The sequence below is a fragment of the Grammomys surdaster genome, unplaced genomic scaffold (genome assembly GCF_004785775.1).
Source record: "Grammomys surdaster isolate TR1022 unplaced genomic scaffold, NIH_TR_1.0 126113, whole genome shotgun sequence".
NCBI classification, from domain to species: Eukaryota; Metazoa; Chordata; class Mammalia; order Rodentia; family Muridae; genus Grammomys; species Grammomys surdaster.
In genome coordinates, this window is record NW_021620921.1 from 7711597 (window position 1) to 7738887 (window position 27291).

Here is a 27291-nt window from a genome sequence, read left to right on the forward strand (position 1 = left end):
TGACTCTGAGCTAGAGCAAAGAAGTAGGCTCAGGCAGAAATTTGACTTTGAGCTAGGCCAAGGAAGTAGACTCAAGATGAATACAGCTGAGGAATGTGTTCTTTGTATCTTGATGGGTCTTTTTAAGACCCTAAATACAGTAAACATGGGACCTTCCCATGCTTACTGTCTATGCTGTGTTTACTCCTTACCTACCCTGTCTACACTTGGTTTGTTCCTTAACTACTTTGTTTATGACTTAGCACTGACCATATTCTTTGTATGTACCTAGAATGATATAAAAGCAGACTGTAAAAAAAAAAAAAAAAAAAAAAAAAAGAAAAAAAAAAAAAAAAAAAAAAACCAAAACAGTCGAAAAACAGGCTGGGGTCATGCTACAGTGTCTTTTTCTTTTTAATCCTCACTCCCTCTCTGGAGAACCTATTGACTGAGTTGGCTTGGTCAAAAAACGCTTATATCTTACTTGGAAAATGATAAGGAATGAGGCTCTCTTGTCTTGTTTCTTTATTACAGTATTTTTATAAATATACACTATTGTCTAACAAAAGATCTCAATAATAATGTGCCTAGTTCCTTTGTGATAGACCCAGTGAATTTTACTCTTCTGTTAGTAAAGATTCATCTTCTGAATCCTCCCTAATGCACAAAACTATTTCAGGTAGTCTGGATGAGGGACATGGTGACTGATTTCCACATAGCTCCCAACCATTAAGCTTTCACCACTGACCTTCAAGAAATCCAAAATATTTTGCACTCACTCATGTTTTAGACCAGATATAAGCAGCTGTCATAATCTGTCAGAAATACACTCAAACTCAGCTCGCTCCAGTGTACTGAAGAGCAGAGTCCAAGAGGGGAGGAACAGGAGAGGCTGCAAAGATAAGTTGAAATCCCACTATGGTCTAGAAAGGCAGACTGAGAGTTCAAACTCTGCTAGTCATTGAAGGAAAACTAGGAAATCCTTTTGGTTTAGAAAAGAAAAGAGGGTGGGGAGCTGGCAAACAGTTTTGAGAGCTAATAAAGTTAGAATGTAAGGGACAAAAGAGGCCCCACTAAAGTACTGCCAATGAGAATAAAGGATTATACTACCAGAAGGTAAGACCCACATCATTTCATAACTATTGATGCTTGAAAAGAAAGACAACATCCAGTCAGGGGTAGTTTGCTTAGCATCTGGAAGGCCCAGAGTTCAATACACAGCACTTCAAATGAAATGGACTGGGGGTGAGAGAGGGTTCCCAGACAGGAGCAGACACAGAGACAGAATAGATCATCTCTTGAGAGTGTCTAAGGTAGATACCATTTAGGCAGAGAGAGAATGGTTTCAGTTAAAATCTGAGAACATGGGGAGGTGCAGGGAATCAAGGAAAGAACTCGGGGAGAAGGAAGAGAGTAAATTCTGTTTGCTTAGGACATGCTGAAATTAACATCCCTAAACATATCTCAGATAGTAAATGTCATCAGATCTTCAAAAACTAAAAATAAGTCTACAATGTTAGATTAGGTATTGGGAACCATTTCACAAGACTCAAGAGCAACCAAAGCTACCCAGTAGCATCTACAACCACCTCACTTCCAAAGTAACAAATCTTGGTGTTAAATAAGACATAGTTTGGTGAGAAGTTTTGTTGTTGTTGTTGTTGTTACTGAGACAAAGTTGCAATTCAAGGAAGGTCTTGAACTTACTCTTTGTTTTTCTTTTACGTGTATGGATGTTTTGCCTGCCTGAGCACCTGATACATGCAATACCCGCAGAAGCCAGAAGAGGGTACTGAATTCCCTAGAATTAAGTTACACACAGCTGTGGGTGATGGGAATCAAACCTCAGTCCTCTGAAAGAGTAATCTGTGCTGTTCACCATTGAGCCATCTCTCCAACCCCACACCTTAAAACTCTTGATTCTTCTACCTCAGCCTCCCAAGCACTGGAATTAAAAAAAGAGCTTCTATGCCAGAAGGAAATACTTACGTTTGATGACTGACAGTGAACACCACTGAACTTTCTTCCAGCGACTACAGACTAGCCACAGATTGACTCTTTTCACCAACTCTGCTAAGTGATCAGGGTCAGACTTCATAATCTGATCAAATTCTGCAAACTAGGAGTCAGGTAATTTAGTCTCAGCATTAAAGGGTAAATGTGTTCAAATAGAGAAAAATAACTACATGAATTTCAAATCCTAAATATAACTTCCTGAAAATGATTCAAAGCCAATTCCAGGGATATCTTAGCAGAGTATACAGAAAACTTAAACAAATTTAACCACATGTCATGGTCCTTTCCTTCTGTCTTTCCCTCATCAATTTTTTTGGAAGGTAGGAAGGAATACTTATTTATTCCTAAGTAGCAGCAAAAATAGGTATAAAAAACCCCTCTTAAATGACTGATTACAGAAAATTGGTAAAAATACTTGAGGTAAAATGTTAAATGGGCCAACATGTCTAAACCAATTCATGATATTCTCAGAAATTCATGCTCAAAAAGTTAAGGTCACCTACAGCAGGGGAGCCACCAAAAGTACTGTCTCTCCTAACACTCATTTTAGACAAAAATAGGAAATTACTACTAAGAGATAGACCACGTAAATGAAATACTTCTTCTATTTACCATCAAATTCAAGAATTATTTCCATTCTTCACCAAATGTCACACTGCAGTGTTAAAGGTGTTATATGCCAATCAACAAAACAAGTTTTCAATCATAAAAATCTTAAAGGTAGTATAACAAGACTATGCATCTCTGAATCTGCTTGCTTTAAGCTTCCAACAACCCTTTTGCATCTTTCTATAGACAAATAACCCAAGTTCTCTCTATCCAGCTACTGGAGCAAGAGATAGGTTGAATTTATGAGAAATAACACAAAGTAATGCGAAGCCAGCTATCAACACCTATGTTTCCTTTTTCTCTTCATTTTTTTCAGGAAATGGTGTAGGTTCTGTGACAAAGACACCTCAGACTAGTAACGCAATTGCGTGTTTTCATCTTGTGCTCAAAACTGTGAAATTAGATTTATTATAATTACCTTATTCTTGAGAAACTAGAGATAGTTGACTAGTGCAACTATTACCTGAAATAATTATATTTACAATTATAAGGATATAATTATTTCTATTTAATAATTATATAGTCAGTGTTTCGAATGTTAGGAACATGGAAGTGGTATTATTAACACTTGTGAATTGCCTTAGGTGTTTGCGTACTGAATACAGTTAGCGATGAAGTATTCTACAATATCACAATTCACAAATTCAGTATTATGTTAGCCTAACAAACAATCGAATGTATGTAGTGTTCATACATTTCTTCATTGTCAAATTTGACAACAATCAGTACAAACTCCAATCGAGCTTCATATGCTTTATGTATTTACCACACTCCAGTGAAACCTTCTCACAATGGAAACTCCAACATACTACGACACCTACTAAGCAAGCTGGTACATGCTTATAGTTCTGGCATTTAGGAGTCTGGGCTAATTTAGATAGAGAATTCTGTGACAGCTTGGGTTACATGCTGAGCTATCTATCTGGCCCATTATTAAAGTATTCTAGAAATGGTTTCAACTTATTTAAAATGTTAGAAAGTTTTGGTTAGTTCTTATTTAAAAAAAATTAAACAATCCTCTGATTCCAATATTGATTAAAACTATAATTTAAACCCAGAATAAGAAACACCCCCAAACAGGAAACCTGTGTGAGTAGAAACATAATCTCATGCTATTTCATATAATGTTGTGATAATATAAATCACTAATAACTAAGAATATACATACGAAGCCCAACTATCATATATATTTACCTTGCCAGGTCTGAAAAATACTTTTGTTAGCCCAAACTTGTAGTCAACTTCATTTAATCCCAAAGCTTTAAAAAGAGCCTGAAAAACAAGTTTTAAAAGTTGAGTTTCAACTACAAATTAGTAGAAAAGATTTGTTGCTAAGAAATTTCTATTGAAACGGCATTTATACCTTACAAAATAGCCTTGGATCCAATCTTGCAAGTTTTTCTGGCATGTACTTCTTGTACATGTTATAAAGTTCATGAAATGAGGCTCTTGAAGGGAAGCCCCCTTGCATTAGGTCCAACACAGACACCATACCTAGAGTCATGAGCACAAATAATTTCCAGTCACAGTTTGGAATTCCAGGGTGACATATGAGTAACCCATCAATTTTACAAGTTTATGAAAAGTCAGCTTATAGGGATGGAGGATCAGCAGTGAGGATGAACCAAGAAATCACACCTCCAGTCAGTGAGTCCTGGCTTATTTATCAAGTAAAGAAGCCACAAGGAAATGTGAAATCAGCACAGCTGACCATTTCCCAGAGGCAGTCCATCCAGAAGGCTCCAGTATGACTTGTATCTTTCTAAATTCCACAAAAGTACATAAAGCAAAGTCCTGCATTTGATCACTTTAAGTCCTAAGGCAATTTTAGAGTAAAATTTCTGAAAAAGTCTCTATTTCTACATTTTTTTCAAGAACTAATATGAAGCAAAAGGGAAAAATTTACTATTTAAATATCATGTGTAATATACATATACATGCACACACAGCACACACACACACATATATACACCACATATACACACATGACACACACATAGATATACACATACACACACCACATCCACATATACATACACCACATATACACAACACACACACACTTTTACTGGGTTGGAACTACTACTACCAAGTAGCTCACTAGCCTTGCATGTCCAAGGTCTTAGTTTCTAGCCCCAGCTTCAAAATAAGACCGCTTCTGCTAAGTTCTCAAAAAATACTTATCTATTGGTTGAGAATCTGAGTCTATAGGATAAATATGAAGTATTAATTTAACTCTAATAAATGGTCAAGCCAACATGAACTTTTCCGGTCAGCATTAACAGACAGGCAATACAAGTTACAGAAGAAGAGAGTCTGGCTCTCTTGTCCTCCCTTACATTGTCCTGATACTTGCCAGATAGCAATTTTAGTAGAAGCTATCTGTCCTGGTTAGTCAATTTGACACAAACTGAAGTCATCTGAGAAGGGAGAACACCATTTGAAAAAAAAATGCCTCTATTGGCCTGTAGGCAAATCTATGAGGCATTTTCTTGATTGATATTGGAGGGCCATAGCATGTGGTGCTGCCCCTGGATATGGGGTCTTGCAGTCTTGGGTTGTATAAGGCTTGTTTGCAAATCAGTAAACAGTGTGCTCCTCCACCATCTGTGCTTCAGTTCCTGCCTCCTAGTTCCCACCTTGAGTTCCAGCCCTGACTTCTCTCAGTGACTGAGTGTGACCTGGGATTTGTAAGGTGAAGTAAACCCTTTCCTTCTTCAGGTTGCTTTTGGTTATGGTCTTAACCACAATGATAGAAACCAAACTAAGCTGCTATCTTTTTTTTTTCTTTTTTCTTTTTGTAGGGAATGAAGTATCTTTTATATTTCAAAAATGTTTTAGACCATTTCAAGTGTGACTATCTTTTTCCTTTTTCTTCTTTTATTTTTTATTGGCTATTTTATTTATTTACATTTCAGACGTTATCCCCTTTCCCCATCCCTCTTCTTCCTGCTTCTGCGAAGGTGTGGCCCCACCCACCCACTCACCCCCACCTCCTGGACCTCGAATTCCCCCTCACTGGGGCATCCAGCCTTGGAGGAACCAAGGACCTCCTCTCCCACCTACACCCGACAAAGCCATCCTCCCCTAAATATACAGCTGGAGCCATCCCTGTATGCTCCCAGGCTGCTGGTTTAGACCCTAGGAGTTCTGGTTGGTTGGTATTGTTGCTCTTCCCATGGGGCTGCAAAGCCCTTCAGCTCCTTCAGTCTTTTCTCTAACTCCTCCATTGGGAACCCCATGATCAGTTCAATGGTTGGCTGTGAGCATCTGCCTCTTTATATGTCAGGCTCTGGCAGAGGCTCCTGTCAGCATGTACTTCCTGGCATCCACAACAGTGTTTGCCTTTGGTGACTGCACATGGGATAGATAGGTGGGGCAGTCCAGACTGATATCTTAAAATGATTGTCTTTAAGGCAGGAAAAAAAAAAAGCCTACATGGAAAGGTCAAAATAGTATCTGCACCTTAAATATCACAGAAAGAAAAAGTCCAACAGCTTCCATGCTCAGACTTGGTGTTGACACACGGGAGCACACAAGTCAAAAGGCAGTGAGGGGAATATTCAACCAAAAATACTGTGCTGGAGGCTGGGGATGGGACCCAGTGGGAGGGTACACCTCTCATGCTCAGGGGGCACTGGCTTCAATTTCTAACACTGCAAAAACAAAATCCAAATAAAAACTGCAGTAATGGTCAGCACAGGTACATTATCATGGTAACTACTGTTAGTAATCTGTTAAACTCCACTTCCACAGTTACCTGGCAGCGGCAAGGTATGCTCCACCCCACAGTTACCTGGCAACAGGCAGGTAGCCCTGCCCACTATAAAAGGGGCTGCTTGCCCCCCCTCCTCTCAGTTGACCTGCGCCTGCAGGTTGCCCTCTCCCCTCCCCCCTCTCTCCACGTGTTCATGGCCGGCCTCTACCCTCTCTCTACTCCTCTCTCTCCTCTCGCTCTCCCACTCTCTTAATAAACCTCCTCTGTGGAACCGTCTAGTCTGCTGTGATCTGTTACAAGCTGTGCACCGTGAAAAACCTTTTAACTACATTACCATGAGAGCTTATATATATATATGCAGTTACTAAATCAATATTAAAGAAATTAGAAGTGCTAAAAATATGAAATATGAAAATATGAGTAGCATATGTAGAAAACAAAAACAATAATAATATATCCTTACTCTATTCCTTATGCCAAAATGAATTCCAGTTGGTCAAATTCAAATTTATAAAAGAGAATATAATTTTAATACATGAGTTCTTAATTTTAAAATAATCTTAAGAAACCAACACTTCTATAGTTTGAATACTAGTCTATTTGACTAAAAAAAAAAAGAATCAAACTCAGTGTGCTCTGTAAGAGGGCATGGATGCCAAGGCAACAGTTCTAGATGACAACGTGAAAAGACTCCCCTTTTGTATCCTTTCTACTTTTATGACTCTAAATCACAATTTTCTCAATACCTATTGTCACTGCTTACAACAACAACAAAACAGAAATAACTTAAAAATCTATTCATTCAATTGTATTACACCCATAAAATATAATATAATACATTAATTAGGGAGCTGGAATTTATCTATCCAGCATAAAAATATATCTATCACATAATATACATGAATTAAAGCAACACATAGAGACCACTGGTGTTTTCCTTGTAGTCCCAAGGACTGAACCTGTGTCCTTCCCCCAGCCTTGAACAGGCCTGAGAGACCTTGTTTACCACAATAGACCAAATAATAGGATCTAGGTGGAATTACCCACCTTGGCTGCATGACTATAGACACCTAGGTGGAGTTACCCACCTTGGCTGCACGTTCAGCCGGCTACAGGAACTTAGAAGAATAACTGCCTGCTGAGCTTGCCTTGACATCTCCGAGTGACCAAGAACGGATTATCCCAACCATCTCTCCTGCTGAAACTAGGAAGGGTTCGGGCAGGGTCTTTCCCTTTAAATTGAGAGCTGAACATTAAAGCATCGAGCCTTGATCAAAGAACTTTATCTTGGCTTCATCTCTTCTCTTCTCGCCCTCCGTCCCCCTTTCAGGTGAACCCAGTTGACTCGTGGCCACAGGCGGCTACATGAACCCAGGGCCTTTCACGTGCTTAAACAAATATTCTACCACTGGACTGAGCTACAGCCCTAGCTTGTGGCTATGTAGTTCAGGCTACAGCCCTAGCTTGTGGCTATATAGTACAGGCTGGCTTAGAGCTCATGAATGACCAGAAAAGGATTTAGTTCTCAGGTCTGCTCATAGGAAAAAAGGTAAGGTTTGGTTGGCACTGGTCACAATTTTGACAATGAAATGGTGTCACCTGTTAAGCTACAACTTAGCTAACTGTGCTGACATACACTCTGCGAGAAGAAGGAATCCTATAACACACTAGTAAGGCCACGCTCTGCTAATCTAAACACACACAACTGCAGCTGCATTCACTTGACAAACAGATGCTAGATGCTCATTGTGGAGATCAGTATGTTGTGCTAAACAAAGCCTAAAAGGGAAAAGTCACACATTCAAAGTAAAAAAAAAAAAAATCTTAAAGACAACATACAACATAACTACTGTGTTTTTCAGAATATATCTCTGTTGTTATTAAGTAACACCTGACACCTGACTAAGAACATGTTAGAAACGGGATTCCTCTGCAATGTATATGCAAAAGATTTTCTTTTGTTTTTTGTTATTGGATATTTTATTTATTTACATTTCAGATGTTATCCCCTTTCCCCACCCCATCCCCTTGCCATAAACACCTCCTATCCCATCCCTCCTCCTCTTTGCTTTTATACCATTTTAATTACATGCAAGTACAAAGGACAGTTCTAGGTTGAGGAACTAGCAATACAATAGATGCAAATAGTCAAGGAACGAGCAAGACAATAAACACAAATAGTCAAAGAACAAGCAAGGCAATAAACCAAGTCCTGTGATCACTCCCGTGATCACTATTTCTAAGGGGCAAAAGATTTTTAAATTAATGTGATTAGCTGTGCAAAAAGAGTCATTATTCTATGCAGAAATACCTCAAGCATTCATTATATGACTTTCCAGTATTTGTTTTAAATTAATCAAAAATAAACTTTTGTATCCGATAGACTGTGCATTCTATTTAATGATGAGTTAGTCTAATACACAGTAGAAAAACAAACAGTAGAAACCAGACAGTTCCTGGAGGGAAACCTTAAATAATTGTACTAGCAGGCATCTCTTTAGCACAGTAGGCAGCACATTAGTGTCATACTTTATATAAGTATACATAAAATCTGTAACTATGGCTGTGAAATCAAAGTGCCACACCTCACTGCCATAAACCGAGCCCGAGCCAGAGCCAGGATCAAGGCTGGCTTTCACAGGAAGCTGTTCCTACCTGATGTATGAAAGATGAAGGAAAGATATCCCAACAAGATGCAGAGTAGACACAGGCCCTGCAGTGGGATGTGGATGTAGAACAGTGAGTACAAGGCTGTGTGGCTGTAGCACAGACAGAAGCATGCAAAGACAGGAGTAGGAACACAGAGGGACAGATAGCACCAGGATGCTACTCTTCTCCCTGATGCTCAGCAGGGGCCATCAGAGTGCTGCATGCAATAAGAAGACATGGTCAGAGCTGACTGTGAAGAGATAATGCTACACATATCCACAATGTACTGAGCAGGTGCCAGGAGGGCACATGGTGACTGCAGTAGGAAAGCCAGTGAGAGCAGGCTCAGCTTGGGCTGGGAAGCAACACCACTCCACTCACTGTGTAGACCACAGTTCTTGAAAAAGAGACAGAATATGTGCTGCACTATCCAACACAGCAGTCAGTAGCCATAGGTCCTTAGCTGCACTAGGCACACATAGCTGTTTTATATTTCAGTATTAAATAAAATTGAAAATCACTTCTACAGAAGTCCTGCCAGCCACATTTCAAATGCTTAAGAAAGCTCATAGCATCGATTTCCTGGTTACATACTGGGTAATGCCAGGGGTTACAGAAGTAATGGAAGGCAGGAGACAGAAGCCTCAAAAGCAAAGTGGCAAACAGAAAAGGAAGTAGAGCGAACAGTGGAAGAGAAGAGAATCTGAAAGCCACTGTGAGCGACAGCTGAGAGTCTAGTGTGTCTCAGTGCAAATGAAGGCGTTCCATCCTGTCCCGTGGGCCCTGGCCCAGTTCTTACTCAGTACTGCTGACTGATGAGAGGCAGGAAGGTACTATACCAGGGACAGGCCTGAAGGGGATGCAGACAGGATGAAGTACCTGGCAGTATCCTGGTGGAGCTCCAAGGCTTTGGTAAGAGAAGAGGCCATCTGCAGGCAGAGGCTCAGAGTTCTAAAGAGAGCAGGGAGCCTGGGGGAGGGGGTCAAACTGGCTCTACAGAGAAACAGAAATGCTGAGCAGGGGAACATTGCAGAAGAGGTTTTAACACCTTGAAATATTAGTGGCCATTAATTTAAATGGTGCCTACCAACCCTGTACAGACAAGGAGAAAATGCTGGATTAAATTCTTAACAGCTAAAGTTTAGTGAGAAGAGTTAGAAGAGTCAGATGTCAAGATCTGAAGCTTGCCCCATCTGGGGAGGATTCTTTAGTACAAAATCAAGTATAGGGCTTCGAAAAAAGTTTAGTTATAGAGACTTCAGTTTCACTGTAAATTGGCTGAGGGGAACAGAATAAGGTGTCAGAGAAAGAACATCAGGGTTTGAAAGGCAGCAGGGCCTGAGCTGAACCAAACCAAGAGGTCAGAAAGTGCAAGGCAGTAGCTATGGCTGCGCTGATGCATGTGCAGAGTGTCACTGCCTGGAGTTCTGGTGCTGGGGCTGGACTGGACAGATTAACCACACTCATGAAAGAACCCAAGGGCTTCATCCTGCTTTGATTTTTTCCCCCACAAATGGTGGAGGAAAATCAGGAACACCAACCCCATCTTAGTCCAGTTGTGTGGGAAATGAGGACTACTGTGGACTGCAGCTGCTAGAAGCAGCCTGTGGAGAGATGCAGGTTTGCCAGGAACATATCTCAACTGAGTGTATTTCCATGATGTTACTTGATAGAAACTAGAAGTAAGTGTTGCTCAAGTCATCTGCCCACTGTGCTTTGTTCAGAATTAAGGGAAACATAAGAATCTTGTTGAACTTGAAGATGAGGAAGGTAACGGTGAAAGTTTGTCTAAACACATTGTGACAGACTGAAAATATGGAGATACCTGAACACTGAAGTTGAGACAGAATCTGGGCACCTTCGAAGTGGTGACTTGTCATCTTTAAGTTGGGTTTAATACAGCGGATGAAGCTGGCTCCCTGGGAGAATAAGAAATACTTTTTAAGATGATACATATAGCATCTTTATGTTTCTGTATCTAGTAATACCACCAACTTTCACAGCACATTAATGTTAATAAATGACACAAATAATTATAAAGGAGCTTAAATTTTTTATTGTCATACTTCTATAATTTGACCCTTTAAATTAATCTCTGTAGTATGAATAAATATTAGCACAATGACATTTTAGTATTGAATGTCAGAAATCAATAAAGAAAAGTCTTCCACTGCAAACTATTTCAATACATTTAAACAAGGAACTCTGAGGTTTAACTCTTCTCACAGAGGGTTTGGGTTTCTGTTTCCCAGGGCCAGGCCTTGCACACATGGACAAAAATTCTATCACTAAGCTCAATCTCCAGCCTCTACAGAGGCTAGGAAGGGAAATAAAACATAACGCTGTTTAAAATTTAGGCCAAAATGTAAGCAAACAACACACACACATAAATCAGTATTTTTGTTCGACTTTAAAAATAAACAGCATCATTGTGTACTTTTAAAGTTTTGCTTGTTTAGCAATATTTTTTAAAAACTTAAAGGCTTCCATGTAGTGATCATATTTTGCTGAATAAAGCAGAAAAAATACTGTTTGTATTACAATGAAAGTGCTATGTACTGAAGATAATGTAGCAGACATCCAAATAGCTGCTTTTCTTCGGAGTAGCCCCCTTACAACACTGAATAGGTGTTTCAGTAATGATGCTCATCACAGACACTTGGATGACATGTTTCTATAAATCAATAAATCACCTCATCGTTTTACACTCGTGCACTCATGGGGAAATGAAAATAAAACAACCTCCTCATCAGACTTGATGTTTACAGATGCCTGACTCCTGAGGAAGGGTGCCAGGTGAACATTGTATACATGTATGAAATTCTCAAAGAAAACAACATCATTGTTTACACAATGGTCTTAAGAGTCAAATATTTTAGAGACTCGGAACATTCATGATTTTCTCGATGGCTCCAAAGGTTGTCTTCATCAGTAAGCAAAACAGTATCAGCAAGGACTGCTGAAAACGGCTGGTACTTCAGGAGGAGAGTCAAGTTGACCTCAGTGGTTTGTATAAAAAGTAAGCCTTTCCTTGGGATCACAATTATTCTATAACTCACATATTCATGGTTTTCATTTTGCTTTTTAAATACAGGCTCTCACTATGCAAGGCCAGGCTGGTCCCAAACTTAAAATCCTCCTACCTCAGACTCCCAGCTGCTGAGGTTGCCAGGTGTGCACCACCTTACTTGGAGATTAGAATTTCTTTCTACATGGGGTTTGTTTTCCAGTCAAAACCCTAGAGTACAGTAAGTCACACCTGTAATTCCCAGAACACTGAGGCAAAGACAGGGTGATTGCAAGCTCAGGGACACCGGGAGCTCCATACCAAGATTGAGACCAGCCTGAGCTATATGAGGAGACCCTGTCCAAAAATAGAAGAAAAAAAACCAAGGGCCAAATGTATAGCTTAGTGGTAGAGTATTTGCATAGCATGAACAAGATCCTAGGTTCAATGCCAACACCACCAAAAACAACTAGAAAAAAAATACCAGAGTGAGTCAATAAAACGCAGTTAAAAGATGAACTTGTAATAAATTTGACATTTATATAGGACAAAAATATTAAGTTCATTATTGTCTATAGCAGCACACTGTCCTGTCTAAAGAATGTTACTATAATAATTACATGGTTTATCATTAATATTAAAATACGTTTGCTTTTACCATCTTAAAAGCTACCTGTTTGTATGGCTAGGTATATATATGTGTGGATGGGGATGAGGGGTTGGATTGCACTGGGACTGACATCCTGAACCTCCTGCCTACCAGGTAAACATCTAGCACTGAGAATAATTCTAGTCCTCTAAAAACTGGCTTCTCTTTGGAAGGGAATGTGGTTTAAAATATACTTTCCATTATTCCAGGGTAATCATATTTACTTGGATAACCACTAATAATAGTTTCAAAAGACCATCTTTAAAAAAATGTTCTTTCTCTTTTTTGGCATTTAAAGATGTTTTTATTAATTTAAGACCTTTCTGGCATTAAGAAACCTCAGCTCTGGGCAGCATCCTATTCCATTTCAAAGAAGATAACGAGCATCAGGAATTTGCATCTAGAATTTGCCTCAATGTGGCAAGCTGCCACTGAGCAGAGAATTGTCCAGACTTCAACTACAGACAAAATGCTGCTCAGAAAGGACAAACAGACCCAGGGAAGTCTACTGCCAAGCTCCACCAAGACAGGGTAAGCAAGTCCTTCATAATTCTTGCTTCACAAAAGGTCTGTCAGGTAGACTGAACCAGAAGGATGAAGATAGATGCTCCAACTAAAAATCTATTTTCTTATTAAGTGTACTCACGGTACTTCGAAGTTTATCCAGAAGCAAATTTAATTGTGTCTAGGAAGAAAAGAAAATACGATTATTTTAGAAAGTCAAAATATACAGTGGAGATAAATTAATATTAACTGTCTGTTATTAGACTAAAGTAACATGCAAAAACAACCACATTTAACATATTATAACAACCTCCCTGCACACAAACTCTGGAACAGGCAGCATCATGCAAAATAGATAATGAAATGTCAAGGACAATAACTTACATTATTTACAGAGACTTACATAATTAAGGCTGCAGATTATGACACATTAACAAATGGGATGAATAAGGCAACTATGCAAGCGATGAGTAAAAGCCTGTGACAATCCTGGGGATGCCCAGTGTGAAAGCTGCAGTGCAATATCCAGGTGTGTAACAAATAAGGCACCATCGTGTCGCATGCTACGAAGCCTGGTGTTTAAAACTAGCTCCATTTGTAAATCAGGATGGGCCCATGCACCACAGCAAAACAACTGTCCTAATGTAGTTTCAGAAACTTCCTTTCCTATTTTAAAATGTTATATATTTCAAGTGCTTTTAAAACTCTATTTTCGCCGGGCAGTGGTGGCGCACGCCTTTAATCCCAGCACTTGGGAGGCTGAGGCAGGAGGATTTCTGAGTTCGAGGCCAACCTGGTCTACAGAGTAAATTCCAAGACAGCCAGGACTATAAAGAGAAACCCTGTCTCGAAAAAACCAAACAACAACAGAAAAAACCTCAATTTTCTTTAAAAACTTTTCACAATGATTACAGTTACCACGCTTTCCTAGTTCCAGAACACTGATTATAATTTGCCCTGGTTCAGTGCACTTAAATCTTGTTTGTTTTGGTATTCTACAAAGTAATTTTATGCTGAAATGCTTATTATACTACTTTGAAAATACAAATTAAGATGCTAATTCTTAAATTAACATAATGTGTTGAGCATAGCTGTAATTAATAGTAATGTGTTGAACATTGCTGAATGTTTTTCTGTGAGTGAGGCACTGCTCAAAGAAAGCTTTTCCTGAGTATTGTTATATTTAATCTGATGAAGAGTACAATACAATTAACCTAATTAAAAGTAGATTACTGGGCTTATTATACAGATATTAAGATCTAGGGAGAGAAACAATATGCCCAAGAGCATAGAGCTAGCAATGGCAAAGCCCAGACATCCAAGTTCCTTCTCTTACTATGAAGCTACTTGATATCAGAATAAATGAATTTGTCATGGGACTGAAGAATACAGTCACATGCACAAAACCAGTTGACAGAAGCCAACATCAGTCAATACCTCAAACAACTGAAAAGCAAGTCAAGAACCTCTTTGTAAAGAAAGCAATGGTTACACATCCACTCATTTTTAATCCATAGACAAGTGTGGTATTTTGTCCTCCCCTAAAATGGGGGATAAAGTCAGAAGAGTGGAAGCAAAAAGTAAACAGCAGCCGCTGAGAAATCAGAAAAGGATGCTCATCAGCACAAAGCCACACCCAGAAGAAGGAAGGACTCTTGGCAAATCAGGCTTCTTTTGCATAATTTACTTAATTATTTTGAGATTTGACGTCAATTATGTATTCATGAGTGCATGTCACAAGTGCAATTGCCCTCGGAGGCAGAGGCTTTGGATTCTCTGGAACTAGTTACAGGTGCATGTGACCCGCCTGATGTGAGTGCTTGGGGAAGAACTTGGATATCCTACAAGAGTGCACATGCAACCTCTAAGCCATCGCTCTCTCAGCCCTTTATGGTTTGTTTTTTTTTAAGACACAAATATTTGTGTTTGTAATAGAAAAATTATATTAAAAATTACTTTTTCTAAAATACTACCAGTAAAATTATTATGTTTTTAATAACCTTAAATTTTCACTTGGTGGAAAATGACTGGAAAAGAGTCTGCTTTCTGTTTGTTTACACAGCTCAAGTTTAATTCAATGAGCTACTGAAGTATGTTTAAAGTGAAGAGTCCTATTAAGACTCCATATCACCCCAGTATGGTAGCACATGCCTTTAATCCCAGCACTCAGGAGGCAAAGGCAGGTGGATTTCTGGGAGTTCAAGGTCAGCCTGGTCTATATTGTGAGTTTCAGACCAGTAAGGGTTACATAATGAGGCCCTGTTTCAAAATAAAAATAAAAAAGACTTCATTTTAAAGCAAATCAGAGAAAAATGTATGTGGAATATATTGTTCATATCACTCACTGAGAATTTTCAGCAGTCAGTGCAAAATGTAGATAAGTTATATATATGAACAGTTACAATGTATTAAAAGCCTCCAAATAAAATGATGTTTATGATATCTATCATTTTAAATACATTCTTACTAGCATTAGCACTATATTTATATAAGAGCCTGGCTCTGAATGCCTACACTCACAGGATCCTCCTTCATTGGTCTCCTGAGTCACCTGGGACCACAGGAGCCATGACGCCGCAGCTTGCCAACATGCTATTTTCAAACCAACTTGTTTTTAAGTGTTTAATCTGGAATGGAAAAATCTTACATAAAAAAATATTGCTCACTGAGTATATTAATGACTCATAATCAATACATTTTTAAACAAATTCTGCTATCTAAAAGTGATTTCTTCTATATTTACATTTTAAAATTTTTAAAAAGAAACATAGCTTTTAGACATGTAAGTGTCAAATTTGATATTTAGGATCCATGTCAATTCTTTCTGTTTTCTTTTTGTTTGTCTTTTTTGGTTGGCTGTTGGCTTTGGGACAGGGTCTCACATAGCTCTGGCTGATCTTGATCCAGGTACCAGAGACCAGCCTTGAAATCTAAATCCTCCTCCTAGTTCTTCATCCCCGGAGCTGGGATCAGAGGCCTGTGTCACCAAGCCCAGTTCAAGACCCATTTCAACTAGAAAGGGATTTGAGAAGGTTTCTGCTACTAGTAAGCACCACAGATCTCTTTACATTGGTGGTTCTCAGCCTGTGGGTTTCGACCCCCCCCCCCGGGAATAAAGTATTAGATATGCTGCATATCAGATATTTACATTACAATTTATAACAATATCAAAATTAGTTATGAAGTAGCAATGGAAATAATGCTATGGGTGGGATCACCACAATATGAGGGACTGTATTAAAGGGTCGAAGCATTAGGAAGAATGAAACACACTGCTCTACGTAAATATACTCTTCCTAATTATATCATTTTAAATATTTAAGTATACCTTTCAAAAGGCAAAGAGCAGTTGTATAAGAAATATAATGATACTTTGTGGAAATTTAGAGAGAATTTAGTTGCATTTCTTTAGTCTATGCATTGTAATAATTTATTAAGGTTTTAATTTTATACTAAACAATAATTACAAGTGATTAATAGCATTCTATCACTAAAACACACCTTCTTTTAAAATAGTCCTTGTTAGACCTCAAAGAATTAATTTTGATTCAAGATTGATAAAAACAAATTATTCCTTAAAGTTAGATCAGCAAATTGAAGAGTTTGCCACACCAGGGAGAGCACTTCTCTTTTATAAAGGTTATCAAAAGCGTCAATCATGTTTTACTGTAATATGCATGCCCATGATGCCATGAGAGAAAACGCATGGAAATGAATTACAAACTGGACCATTCCCTTGAGACAGGCTCTTTAGCATAGCAGCCATGCTGTGAATCAGAGTCTGTGAAGATGCTCATTTACCTGAGGCCCCTGGCTGTGCCTGCTTTTCCTCACTCCTCAACTAGTCCTCTCTAGCCATCCCGAGCTCAACTATGGCAGCTAAACCAAACTGCTGAACAAGGAAGGAAACAGAAAACACGTGGGAAAGAGGAGACTTGAAGGCAGGCAGTATGTGGAAGCAAGAACATCAGGAGAATCAATCAGATACGCAGTGTAGGAACACGGCCTGAAAATATAAGCATTTCTGTACACTCAGTTAACTAGGACTACAGTTAGATCTTACAGTATCAATAACACAGGGTCTTTTCTTGAGACATACCTGTGGCACTTCCGTGATCTACTTTACAATATAAAACAATGTTTTTTTTTCTTTTTTTAATCTTAAATACAACAACAACAACAAAAAAAGCCCAGTGATTAAGTTATTTAGCACAAATACCTTGAACTTGTTTCCCACGCTGATGAAGCTAAGTTTTCCAGCCTTTTGTTTCGTATCTTTGTTGTTATTTGTGGATGACTCAAATAATGCCCGTATAAACTTATCCCTGGACTCACATATCAAGGATTCAAGAGACATATGTAGTGCATCATTATTTTTCTCCACAAACTGGGTCTGAAAAAAATAAAATAAAATGTTTCTATCTGTACTGTGGTAAATATACCCTACCTGAACTCTGTCTGTCCCATGTTGTTTCCTAAGACAACACAAACGTCCCATGCCCACGCTGTCTGAATACATGATGTGTATTCAGCACTTTAAGGGTGACTAGTACCAAGGAACCGAATTTTTAAGGCTAAGTCTAACCAGCCAGACACTACTGTACTGCAGAGGGTAGTTTCAGCACCGACTGCTTTCTCCTCAGTAATGCTGTACTCACTGTCTCATAGCACACAGCCCCTGCAAAGTGCCTGATGATAAAGCCTTCATCGTCTCTAAGGTTCCTGTGGACCGCCAGCTTAGATTTCCTGGGAATCTGAGGGGGAAAGTACACATATAAGTTACAGTGTTACCAAGAAGACTGTCAGTGACTCCTTAGATGACTACAGATGCAAAGTACCTAAAATCATAAGGGAACTTTCACATTTTTCATAATCATAGTACTTTTAAATATCAAAAACACCTTAAAGTACTTGTAGAATCTAATCAAATTTGGTTATATCTTAGTGGAAAAAAATTGGTATAAGACCAAAACATACATACATGTACACCTGCCACACAGGAAATATACATATACCCGCCTCTTTGCACAAAACATACACATATGCATATCTGCCACACATAAAACATACACACATGCCTGTCACACATAAAACATACACACATGCCTGCCACACACAAAATATACATACAATGTATGCCTATCACACACAAAATATGTACACATGCATAAATACCACACAGAAAACATATATACATACATGAATGACATACACAAAATACATACACATGTGTGCCAGGCGGGACTTCCAGTGGAGGGAAGGGGACATAACCTACCCATAAAACTTTCAACCCCAAATTTGTCCTGCCTACAAGATGCACAGGGATAAAGACAGAGCAGAGATTGAGAAAATAGACAACAATAGCGGGTCGAACTAGAGACCCATCCATCCCATGGGAGAAAGCCAACCCCTGACACTATTAATTATCATTAATAGAAATATGCTATGCTTGCAGACAGATACCTAGCATAACTGTCTTCTGAGAGGCTTCATCCAGCAGCTGAAGGAAACTGATACAGAGGCCCACAGCCAGACATCAGGCAGAGCTCAGGGAGTCTTGTGAGAAAATGGGGGTACGACTGAGCAAGCCAGAGGAGTCAAGAACACCACAAGAAGACTTACGGAGTCAACTAGGCCCCAACCAGGGCCTGTGGGGACTCACAGAGACTGAGCCACCAACTAAAGAGTATGCATGGGCTGGACCTAGCCCCCCCCAACTTTTGTAGCAGATGTGCAGCTTGGTGTTCACGAGGGTTCCCTAACAAATTGGCGAGCAGGGGTCTGTGTCTGACTCTGTTGCTTGTCTGTGGATCCCCTATCTACCCCTAGCTGGATTTTCTGGTTGGGCCTTAGTGGGAGAGGATTCGCTTAGTCCTGTTGCAACTTGATGTCTCAGGATGAGGTGGTACCCAAGGGAGGTGGGGGGACAGCTTTCCCTTCTCCTCAGAGGAGAAGGGAAGGGGATAATGAAGGGAGGTATTTGTGAGGAGGGAGGAGTTGTGACCAGGATGTAAAGTGAATATATAAGTAAATTCATGGAGAAAAAAAAAAGAGTGTTTCCTGCTCTTCCAGAAGACTTGAGCTCAGTTTCCAGGAACCATGTCTGGCAGCCCAAAACCACTGCAATTCCAAGTGACCCAACATCTTTTGCTGAACTCTGCTGGCACTGCCATGATGACACATAAAAATAAAATCCTTTTTTTAAAATAAAACTTCATTTAAAAGTGAACATAAAACATTAATATTTTTAATTTACCACCTATTTCTAAAGCTCAATCTTAATGCTTATTAGAATCACTGGGGGCTGGGGGAGTTTTAAATGAATGATTCCCAAGTGTAGAGGTCAGCACAAGACACTTCTGGTATCTCAAACCAACCATACGTTTATTTTACACAACGAGCCTGAAACCACTTCAAGGAAACTATACCATTTCCTTGAGCCTTAACACTTAATTACAGTATTTCATACTTGGATTATTTAAACTTTCCAAAATACTTTCACATGTGTGATCACTTATGTCTCTAAAAATAACCCAGGCTGAAGGAGAGAGTATCATTTAAAATGGAAAGACTAAGCCATGGGAGCCCAGGTCTGAGCTCTTTGAAAAGAAGAAGTACCATCACCCAGGAGCCAGAACAGGGTCTCTGTGGCCACACCACCTCACCTGCCTCCTAATCCACCATCCTCACATACCACTCAGGCAACTCACTTATCTCCCCTTGTCTGTCTTTCATCTGTAAAACGAGCGTACTAATACAATTAAATGAAATCATTCAAGTAAAAGCACTCAGACAATGCCAAGTCTCCATGAATGACCATCACCTTCAGTCCCAAAAACACACGGCAAAACAAACGGGCTCTGTAAATTGGGTGTGTTGCTTTGATATTGCTTGCTTTCCCTGAGAAAAGCCGCCAGACCTCATTCTTTTTGCTTGAGCTTGCTGTCTTTAAGTTACAAGTCTCTGGGATTATTCTAGTCACAGTTCTGTTTATTGATTTGTTTTTTGATATGTGCCCGGCAACCGTGCATTAGCGGGCACATATTAAACAGACATAAACAAGCAACACTAGGTACACAGCTTTAAAATTAGCAAAAGTTTTATTGAGAATACATATTGTCTTGTTTCTTTCCACCAAAGTACCGTGCATTGGGGTAACTATCAGGGATATGTAAGACTGTAAGTCAATGAAGCAGATGATTCTGTGGTCCAGACATGAGGTTTTCAGCCATGGGAATCTATCTTCCACTGATGTTTTTTGTTTTTGTTTTTTCTGGTTTTTTCGAGACAGGGTTTCTCTGTGTAGTCTTGGCTGTTCTGGAACTCACTCTGTAGACCAGGCTGGCCTTGAACTCAGAAATCCACCTGCCTCTGCCTCCCAAGTGCTGGGATTAAAGGCGTGTGCCACCACCGCCCGGCTCCACTGATGTTTTATCAACTTTTTAAATTAAATTTTGAATTATCCTTGCCTCTTTTAACATATTAATAGGGGCCTCTAGTAGCACCTGGTGTGTGTGTGCACTGTTATTTTGTTAACAGTAAATAGAAATGAGCACATTTGTTACCATTCATTTAAGCAGCTGACCTATCAAAGCAATGACCGATACCGTATTTTACAACTTCAAAACACACACTGTTAATGGAGGCATTTGCCAACTCGTACCCTCAACCCTCTAAGCGATTCTGAGTAGCTTCTCTAGTTTCTTGTTGTGTCTTCTTTTGAGGGAAGTGGGGAGAGTCCCACTGCTAGTCTCTCCAACATGAGGCAGCATCTACCTTTGTGACTGAAACTGAAGTCAGTACTCCTGTGCTGGTCAGGATCGTTCTGCACTTAGGGGTGAAACTATGTGCTACCTCAGGAGACAATGACTGAGTGGAGGGAGAAGCACAGAGTTGGAGGAACACAGAAAACGGTTTAACAGCCACAAACACCAGGTTCCCAGAGAACCGCTCCACTTCCACTGCCACCAGGACTCAAGAGCCAACAGCATTTCAGCAATCTGGGCTTCGGTAAAGGCTCGCTCTCACTTATTTTTATTGTTTGCCTTGTCTCCTCTTCCCTTTATGCTACCTAATCTCCCTAACAATTCGGTATCCATTTCCCTCTCTGGCTGCATGAGCTACTGCACTAGGCTAAAACTTTATCATCAAATATGTATGCGGAGATCCATGCACATAAACACACATACACACAAACACTCACACACATAATGTTATACCCATCTAAAGACAATGTTTGCTGGTTATAATCTAATTGCTCAAGTCTTTGGATAACTATGACTCTCGTGGTTAACTACATCTGAAATCTAGTGCAACTGCTAGCCTAATGATTTCTCTTCTCAGTAGAACCTCCGTTTTAGAATGGCAAACTCACAGTTAGCCGGAAATGGTCTTTGTGCTTCTGGTGAACCACAGATGTAAAGTGCTGGTCACTCGGCTGGGGAAGACGATTTTCTTCATCCAGAATATCCAGGATTCCCACTAATTTCACTTCAATTAAATCTATTTTAAGATATCAAAATATTCATAGTGATGAAATAATACTTTAAAGAAAATTTACACATTGGCTTCAAAAAGTATTTGGATTATAAGAGATAATCATGAACTTTTTCTGTAGAAGGCCATCTAGAAATGGGAGAATTTTCATTTCAAATATGGTCATTTATTTCAGGGTAACACCATAGTTTTAATATAGGTTATGGGGAAACAACTTCCCAAAGAAAGTGACTCATCAGCTCATGCATTCATGGCCCCAGGAACATCACAGAAGGATGTGACAGATTGTAAGAGCCAGAATACCAGGAATCCTGCTATAAACCTGTCTCTCCTAGAAATGAATGTATGAAAAGACCAGAACAATGGCAATATCAATAGACATATTAATGTGGACAGGGGAAATTTCATGTGGTCCCACACCTAGATGAAGAACTATAGGCAACTAGTGAGTTTTGGAAGATAGATAATTAGCCTCTCTCAGGCATAAGCCCCTTATTGGTTGTCCACTGCAAAATGGTCAGCCTTGAAACCATATACATACAAGTAGTGAAATGGGCTCAGCAAGTTATACCAATTTGCTATATGCATACATACATACATACAGACAGACAGACAGACAGACTGACTGACAGACAGACAGACAGACAGACAGACATAGATATAGATTATATAGGCTAGAATAGTTCCAGAACACAGAACGAGAAGCCAAGGTTCAATAAGAAAATGAACTTCTTTGAAAATTGGTGATGAAGACAATGAACATGCTGACCTAAGCTGTACTGAAAAGTATTCAGGTAGCTACTGAATGAGAAAGAAGTGGGCAAATGGATCAACAGACAAGCAAAGATTCCAGGCAGATTAACATCCTCATGGTCAATGCCCAGAGGTGAGAAAAGACACAGTGGCTAAAAGGATGCTGAGCAGAGCAGGGGAGAACAGGGAAGACTTTGAAAGGCTACACTGACACAGCCTCCTACTCTACACTATACTGGCAAAGTCTAGACAATTGTGACCACACTATCAAATTGGTCTTTCAATTCCTAGACTTACCCAACACTTGACTTTAGAGATGGGGTATAAAAGAAGAGAAATAGAGTGAGTGGAGATGGAGAGATGGCTTGATAGCTAAAACGGGGTTCAATTCCCAGCACCCACACAGCATTTACAACCATCTGTAACTCTAGTCCTAGGAAATCAGATGCCTTCTTCTGACTTCTGTGGATACCAGGTATGAATGTGGTTCAGAGACACACATGCACGCAAAACATTCATTCAAATTAATTGATTCATTAATTAATTAGTTAATTAGACAAAGAGTGCTGGGGAGAAGTAGGACAAGGTTTCTTTATTGATAAACTCAAAGAAAAGCAGGGTCCCCTGTTTTACAGTATTATCTAGCTTTGACATGAAACTTCAAAAGCCAACTTCAAAAGCAGTTAGTGAGAGACATTGCCATTCACAGAAGAGAACAGAACTAAGAGGCCCTGGCAAACCTCACCAAACTGTGCACTTTGTCATAACAGACAACATAGTTGTCTACTTATTCCATGAATGATGCAGCTTCCCTTTTACCTGGTTCACCCAAAAGCCTTCAGAGTAGTAAAATATGTATCACAATAATCAGAGATTCTTAGAAAACCTTTCAACCCAGCTGACAAGGATGCCTTGCCAGGACAAATAACTGACAAGGTGTACTACTAAAGACCCCATCTCCAATACCACAGTCCCAAGTCCTTTAACTATGTCCTTTAACGATGTTCAGTGGTTTCATTGAACACAGAGTTGTTCCCAGTAAATGCATCCATTGTCTCCCCTATATTTCCCAAAGGCAGAATAGCAGTACCCATACCTATGCAGTCCTGATTGTCCACGTAATGGACTTCATTAACACCCAGGCCCTCTTTCTGATACAGTTCTTGTTCCTGTAAATCAAATATGATCGTCATCAACATGGAAATATCATGCAACGTGAAATGCCACCAGACTTTGGTGTTCTTATTGTCATTTCCGTTACTGGTTAAAATATAAAAGATTTTACCAACAAGTATAGCCCTAAATGGCTTCCTAAAGATGAAACTAAGTTTGAACACTTGAAGCCAACTATGGGTACAAAGAATCCATAGCAATATAATACATATAATTAGAAAGAATGATACATCAATAATATCTCCATGAAAACATATTCTCTCTATATAAATCAGTTTCTTCTTAAAATAATTTTGAGACAAATTTTTATGATATAGGTAACCTATAAGTTTAACTTAAATTAATGTGTTCTAACATTTCCCCCCCATGCTTAAATATTTCTTTTCATGACCTATGTCAGGGAAGTTCCCATACACGCCACAAGGCATTGCCAACCTGAACACAATGTGAATTTGAAATTCATATACATACTTAATGAACTGTAATAAAAGAAAACATAAGACAGTGTGCCCTCCTTATGTGGTTCCTGTTCCTATGTGGAGTGTGAGCTGAGCTAGAAAGGATGGATTATAACATGTTACAAGTGAAACATGCATGTGAAGCATGCATTACAGCAAGGGAAGGACTAACAGCACAGCTGGACAGAACAGAGACACTGTCTTACAGGAAAGTACTTGCTTTCCTCATTTGTTTATGCTACAACTAATTAGCTGTAGCCTATCTAAAAGTTAAAAAATGCAATAATATGCCAGAAACCTTTCAAAGACAAAAACAAAATATGGGAAAAGATAGATTAGATAGAAATAAAGAAAAAAAAACACTACATATTTCAGCTCAAATACTCAGGGATGGCAACCCTGAAAGGAAGAAAGAAAGAAAGAAAAAGAAAGAAAGAAAGAAAGAAAGAAAGAAAGAAAGAAAGAAAGAAAGAAAGAAAGGGAGAGGAAGGGAGGGAGGGAAGGAAGGAAGGAAGGAAGGAAGGAAGGAAGGAAGGAAGGAGGGAAGGAGGGAAGGAAGGAGGGAAGGAAGGAACAAAGAAAGAAATAAGGAAAGAAACAAAGAAAGAAAGAAACAAAGAAAGAAAGAAACAAACAAAGAAAGAAACAAAGAAACAAAGAAAGTAAGTACTGGGTGTGGACCAACAGCCAGGAAAGGAGATTCAAGTTTAGGGAAGTTGTGGAATGCCCTCAGACCTGCCTTCCTCATCTGAACAATGACGGCTGTGTTGGATAAACTTTCCAGTTCCTCTACTCTAGCATCTTCAATCAGCAAAACCTATCGCAGACAGCACAGAGGAAGGAAAACAAAGGTACTGGTAGGAAATATTGGAGAATTCAGGTTTTAGGGGAGAAAATAATGAGCCTTGGAATAAATCAATTTATCCAAAGCTATCTTTGTGTTGACTAAATTCTAAAGAATCATAAAATAACTTTTCCTAGTCTATCTTGGTATGTTGAATGTCAGCCATGCCCAGAGTTATACTGAGAGCAGAGCAAGTAAATTCCTTCCTGAAGAGCAAACGGTGGCTGGCCAAAGACAGGCCATTCAAAAGCAGTTTGTAGCACACAAAATGGCACAGTAGGCACAGTGCTAGCCAGAGGTACTCCTGGCCAGTGGCTACTCAAAATTTCCTGACTGGTGGCTTTGCTGATGTTCATAGAGAGGTAACAAAATGGGCAGAGCAAGCAGAAGCAGACACTGAGAAGGACAGTGGCAGAAATAGAAACAACCAAATCAAGAGGAAAAATGGTAAGCTGAGGTTTACTAATGAAAGTCACTGGTAAGAAATCACAGGCCTTCCTCCTGCAAAGCTGCCTCTTAGCTCTTACAAGGGCCCCAAACTTCAGCTGAACTGCCAGCATTTGCTGGACCACCTGCCACCTCAAGTCAGACACCACCAGTCAGGGTAACTGCAACATGATTTTCTTCCTTGAAATGTAAACAGCTTAATGGGAACCTTAAATTTAAATATCATTACTCACCTCCTTCAGGATCCTTTCATTAAAAAACTGTTGAAGTTTCTCATTGCAATAGTTGATACAAAATTGCTCAAAGCTGTTGTGCTCAAAGTACTCTGTAATCACAAAAACAGAATAGAGTTGTCACCATCAACAATGTGCATAAATTTATCCCAGGAGTTGCTGTGTCAATGGTTTAATTTAAAACTGGGCTTAAAAAACACACAAAATTGTTTGTTCTATGTCCCCAAAATGTGTTAACTCAAGACATATACTGTCAGGCACTAAAACTACATATCAGAAATACCTTGTTCTACCATACCAAAAAAAAAAAAAAAGTGCCCCATCACATAAATGTTCTACAGTATGAAAGTCAAAAACTTAGAAGTAAACTCTTTTTAACATTATTTTCTAAAACGCAGGCACTAAAGCAACCTAGAGTACAAAAATGATTTAAAATGTATGTACTTTAGGAGATTTTCTTCTGGTTTAATCTGTTACCAAAAATTCTATGACAGTGATTCATTCTAAAGTTGAGGGTTGAATTATGTCTAAGATCCATGAGGTTCTACAATTTCACACTCTGAACATGTGTGTCATGCTAACAAGTGTCTAAAGATGATGAAATCTCATCAGTGATGGGAGTTTATGTGTTCTGAAACTATATTCCAGCTTTGTTATTTTTAGCAGCAGCACTCAGGGGGTTATCTTTCGTTCAGCTGAGTATGGAGACCTCTCAACTGAACAGTTTAGATGATCATGTTTTAATTTAGGACTAATTAGCTTTCTCTGAAAGCTGCATTATGAGGTGCAGACATGAACACTTAAAGAAATTATGTCAAGTGAATCACAAGAAGAAAAGGTTTCTAATACTTCTACCTTGATTGTCAACTTGATTCGACTGATAAGTAAATACCAAGAAAATTGTTAAAGCACACCCCTGGTGTTTGTGAGGGTCTTTCCAGAGAATGCTACCAAACAGAAAGTCCTACCCTGAATGTGAGAAGTACCATCTCAGGGGCTGGGGGTCCAAGTGCAACAAGAGATCAAAAAGCTACCATATATAGTCACATCCTCTCCCCACCTCCTCTTTCTCCTCTTCTGCCCCCTCCCCTCCTGGCCTTCAGGATACCAGCAAGTCTGTTCCACCAAGGCTGAAAACTCTGGAACCTCAAGGCAGGGTAAACACTGCCTTCTTTTGCTTCCTTCTAGTATTTGGCCATAGCAATGAGAAAGGTTACCACAACAGCTTTAGAGAAAACATTGTTATATTTGTTTTGTTTTTAAAAGAAATCAAACATAAATTAACAAAAGAAACAATGCTTACCGAAACCAGCAATATCCAGGACTCCAATAAAATAAGAAGATGTTTCGAAAGGAAAGCACTGATTCACCCTGTTTACCACGTGATCAAAGAGATGGCTATAGACCGTCTTTGCCAGAGCATCTCGAGCATTGTTTGCCTGCTCCACTTTCAGGGGGACTCTAGAAAAACAATAGTCCAAGGAAAAATCCTTAAAGGGACAGACTTTGAAAATAATGCTGGATGCATAAAGTCAAAGCGTATCTGAACATATTACCTATACAGAAGAAATAGTTACCAAGTGATAGGTGAGTAAGCAGAGAGAAAATTAAGGAGAAAATTACAAGAGACAAACTAAAACAATTAACTAGGATTAGATTAAAATATACTATTAGACAATAATAAAAAGGCTTTTTTTGGCTCTCCAACTCCTGTATGTAGTAACTATATGGGATGCTGATATTCAATATTATAGAC

The 27291-nt window shown here is 39.2% G+C and overlaps 1 protein-coding gene across 7 annotated transcripts in view; it reads right to left on the reverse strand.

Moving 5' to 3' along the window:
• The window catches only part of Myo6 (myosin VI), a 137404-nt gene that overhangs the window by 25505 nt on the left and 84608 nt on the right, over positions 1–27291 (reverse strand). For 6 of the 7 annotated variants that reach the window (XM_028756178.1, XM_028756180.1, XM_028756177.1 and 3 more), the window contains exons 13-23: positions 26839–26996; positions 25536–25627; positions 23477–23549; positions 21506–21633; positions 17790–17885; positions 17351–17524; positions 13274–13312; positions 10797–10890; positions 3968–4098; positions 3799–3876; positions 1969–2098 (exon numbers count right to left, since the gene is read on the reverse strand). In XM_028756178.1, coding sequence (XP_028612011.1) covers positions 1969–2098; positions 3799–3876; positions 3968–4098; positions 10797–10890; positions 13274–13312; positions 17351–17524; positions 17790–17885; positions 21506–21633; positions 23477–23549; positions 25536–25627; positions 26839–26996 — 1193 coding nt within the window. Of the gene's footprint in view, positions 1–1968; positions 2099–3798; positions 3877–3967; positions 4099–10796; positions 10891–13273; positions 13313–17350; positions 17525–17789; positions 17886–21505; positions 21634–23476; positions 23550–25535; positions 25628–26838; positions 26997–27291 lie in introns of those variants that run through there. The other variant, XR_003709834.1, reaches the window with a different exon arrangement.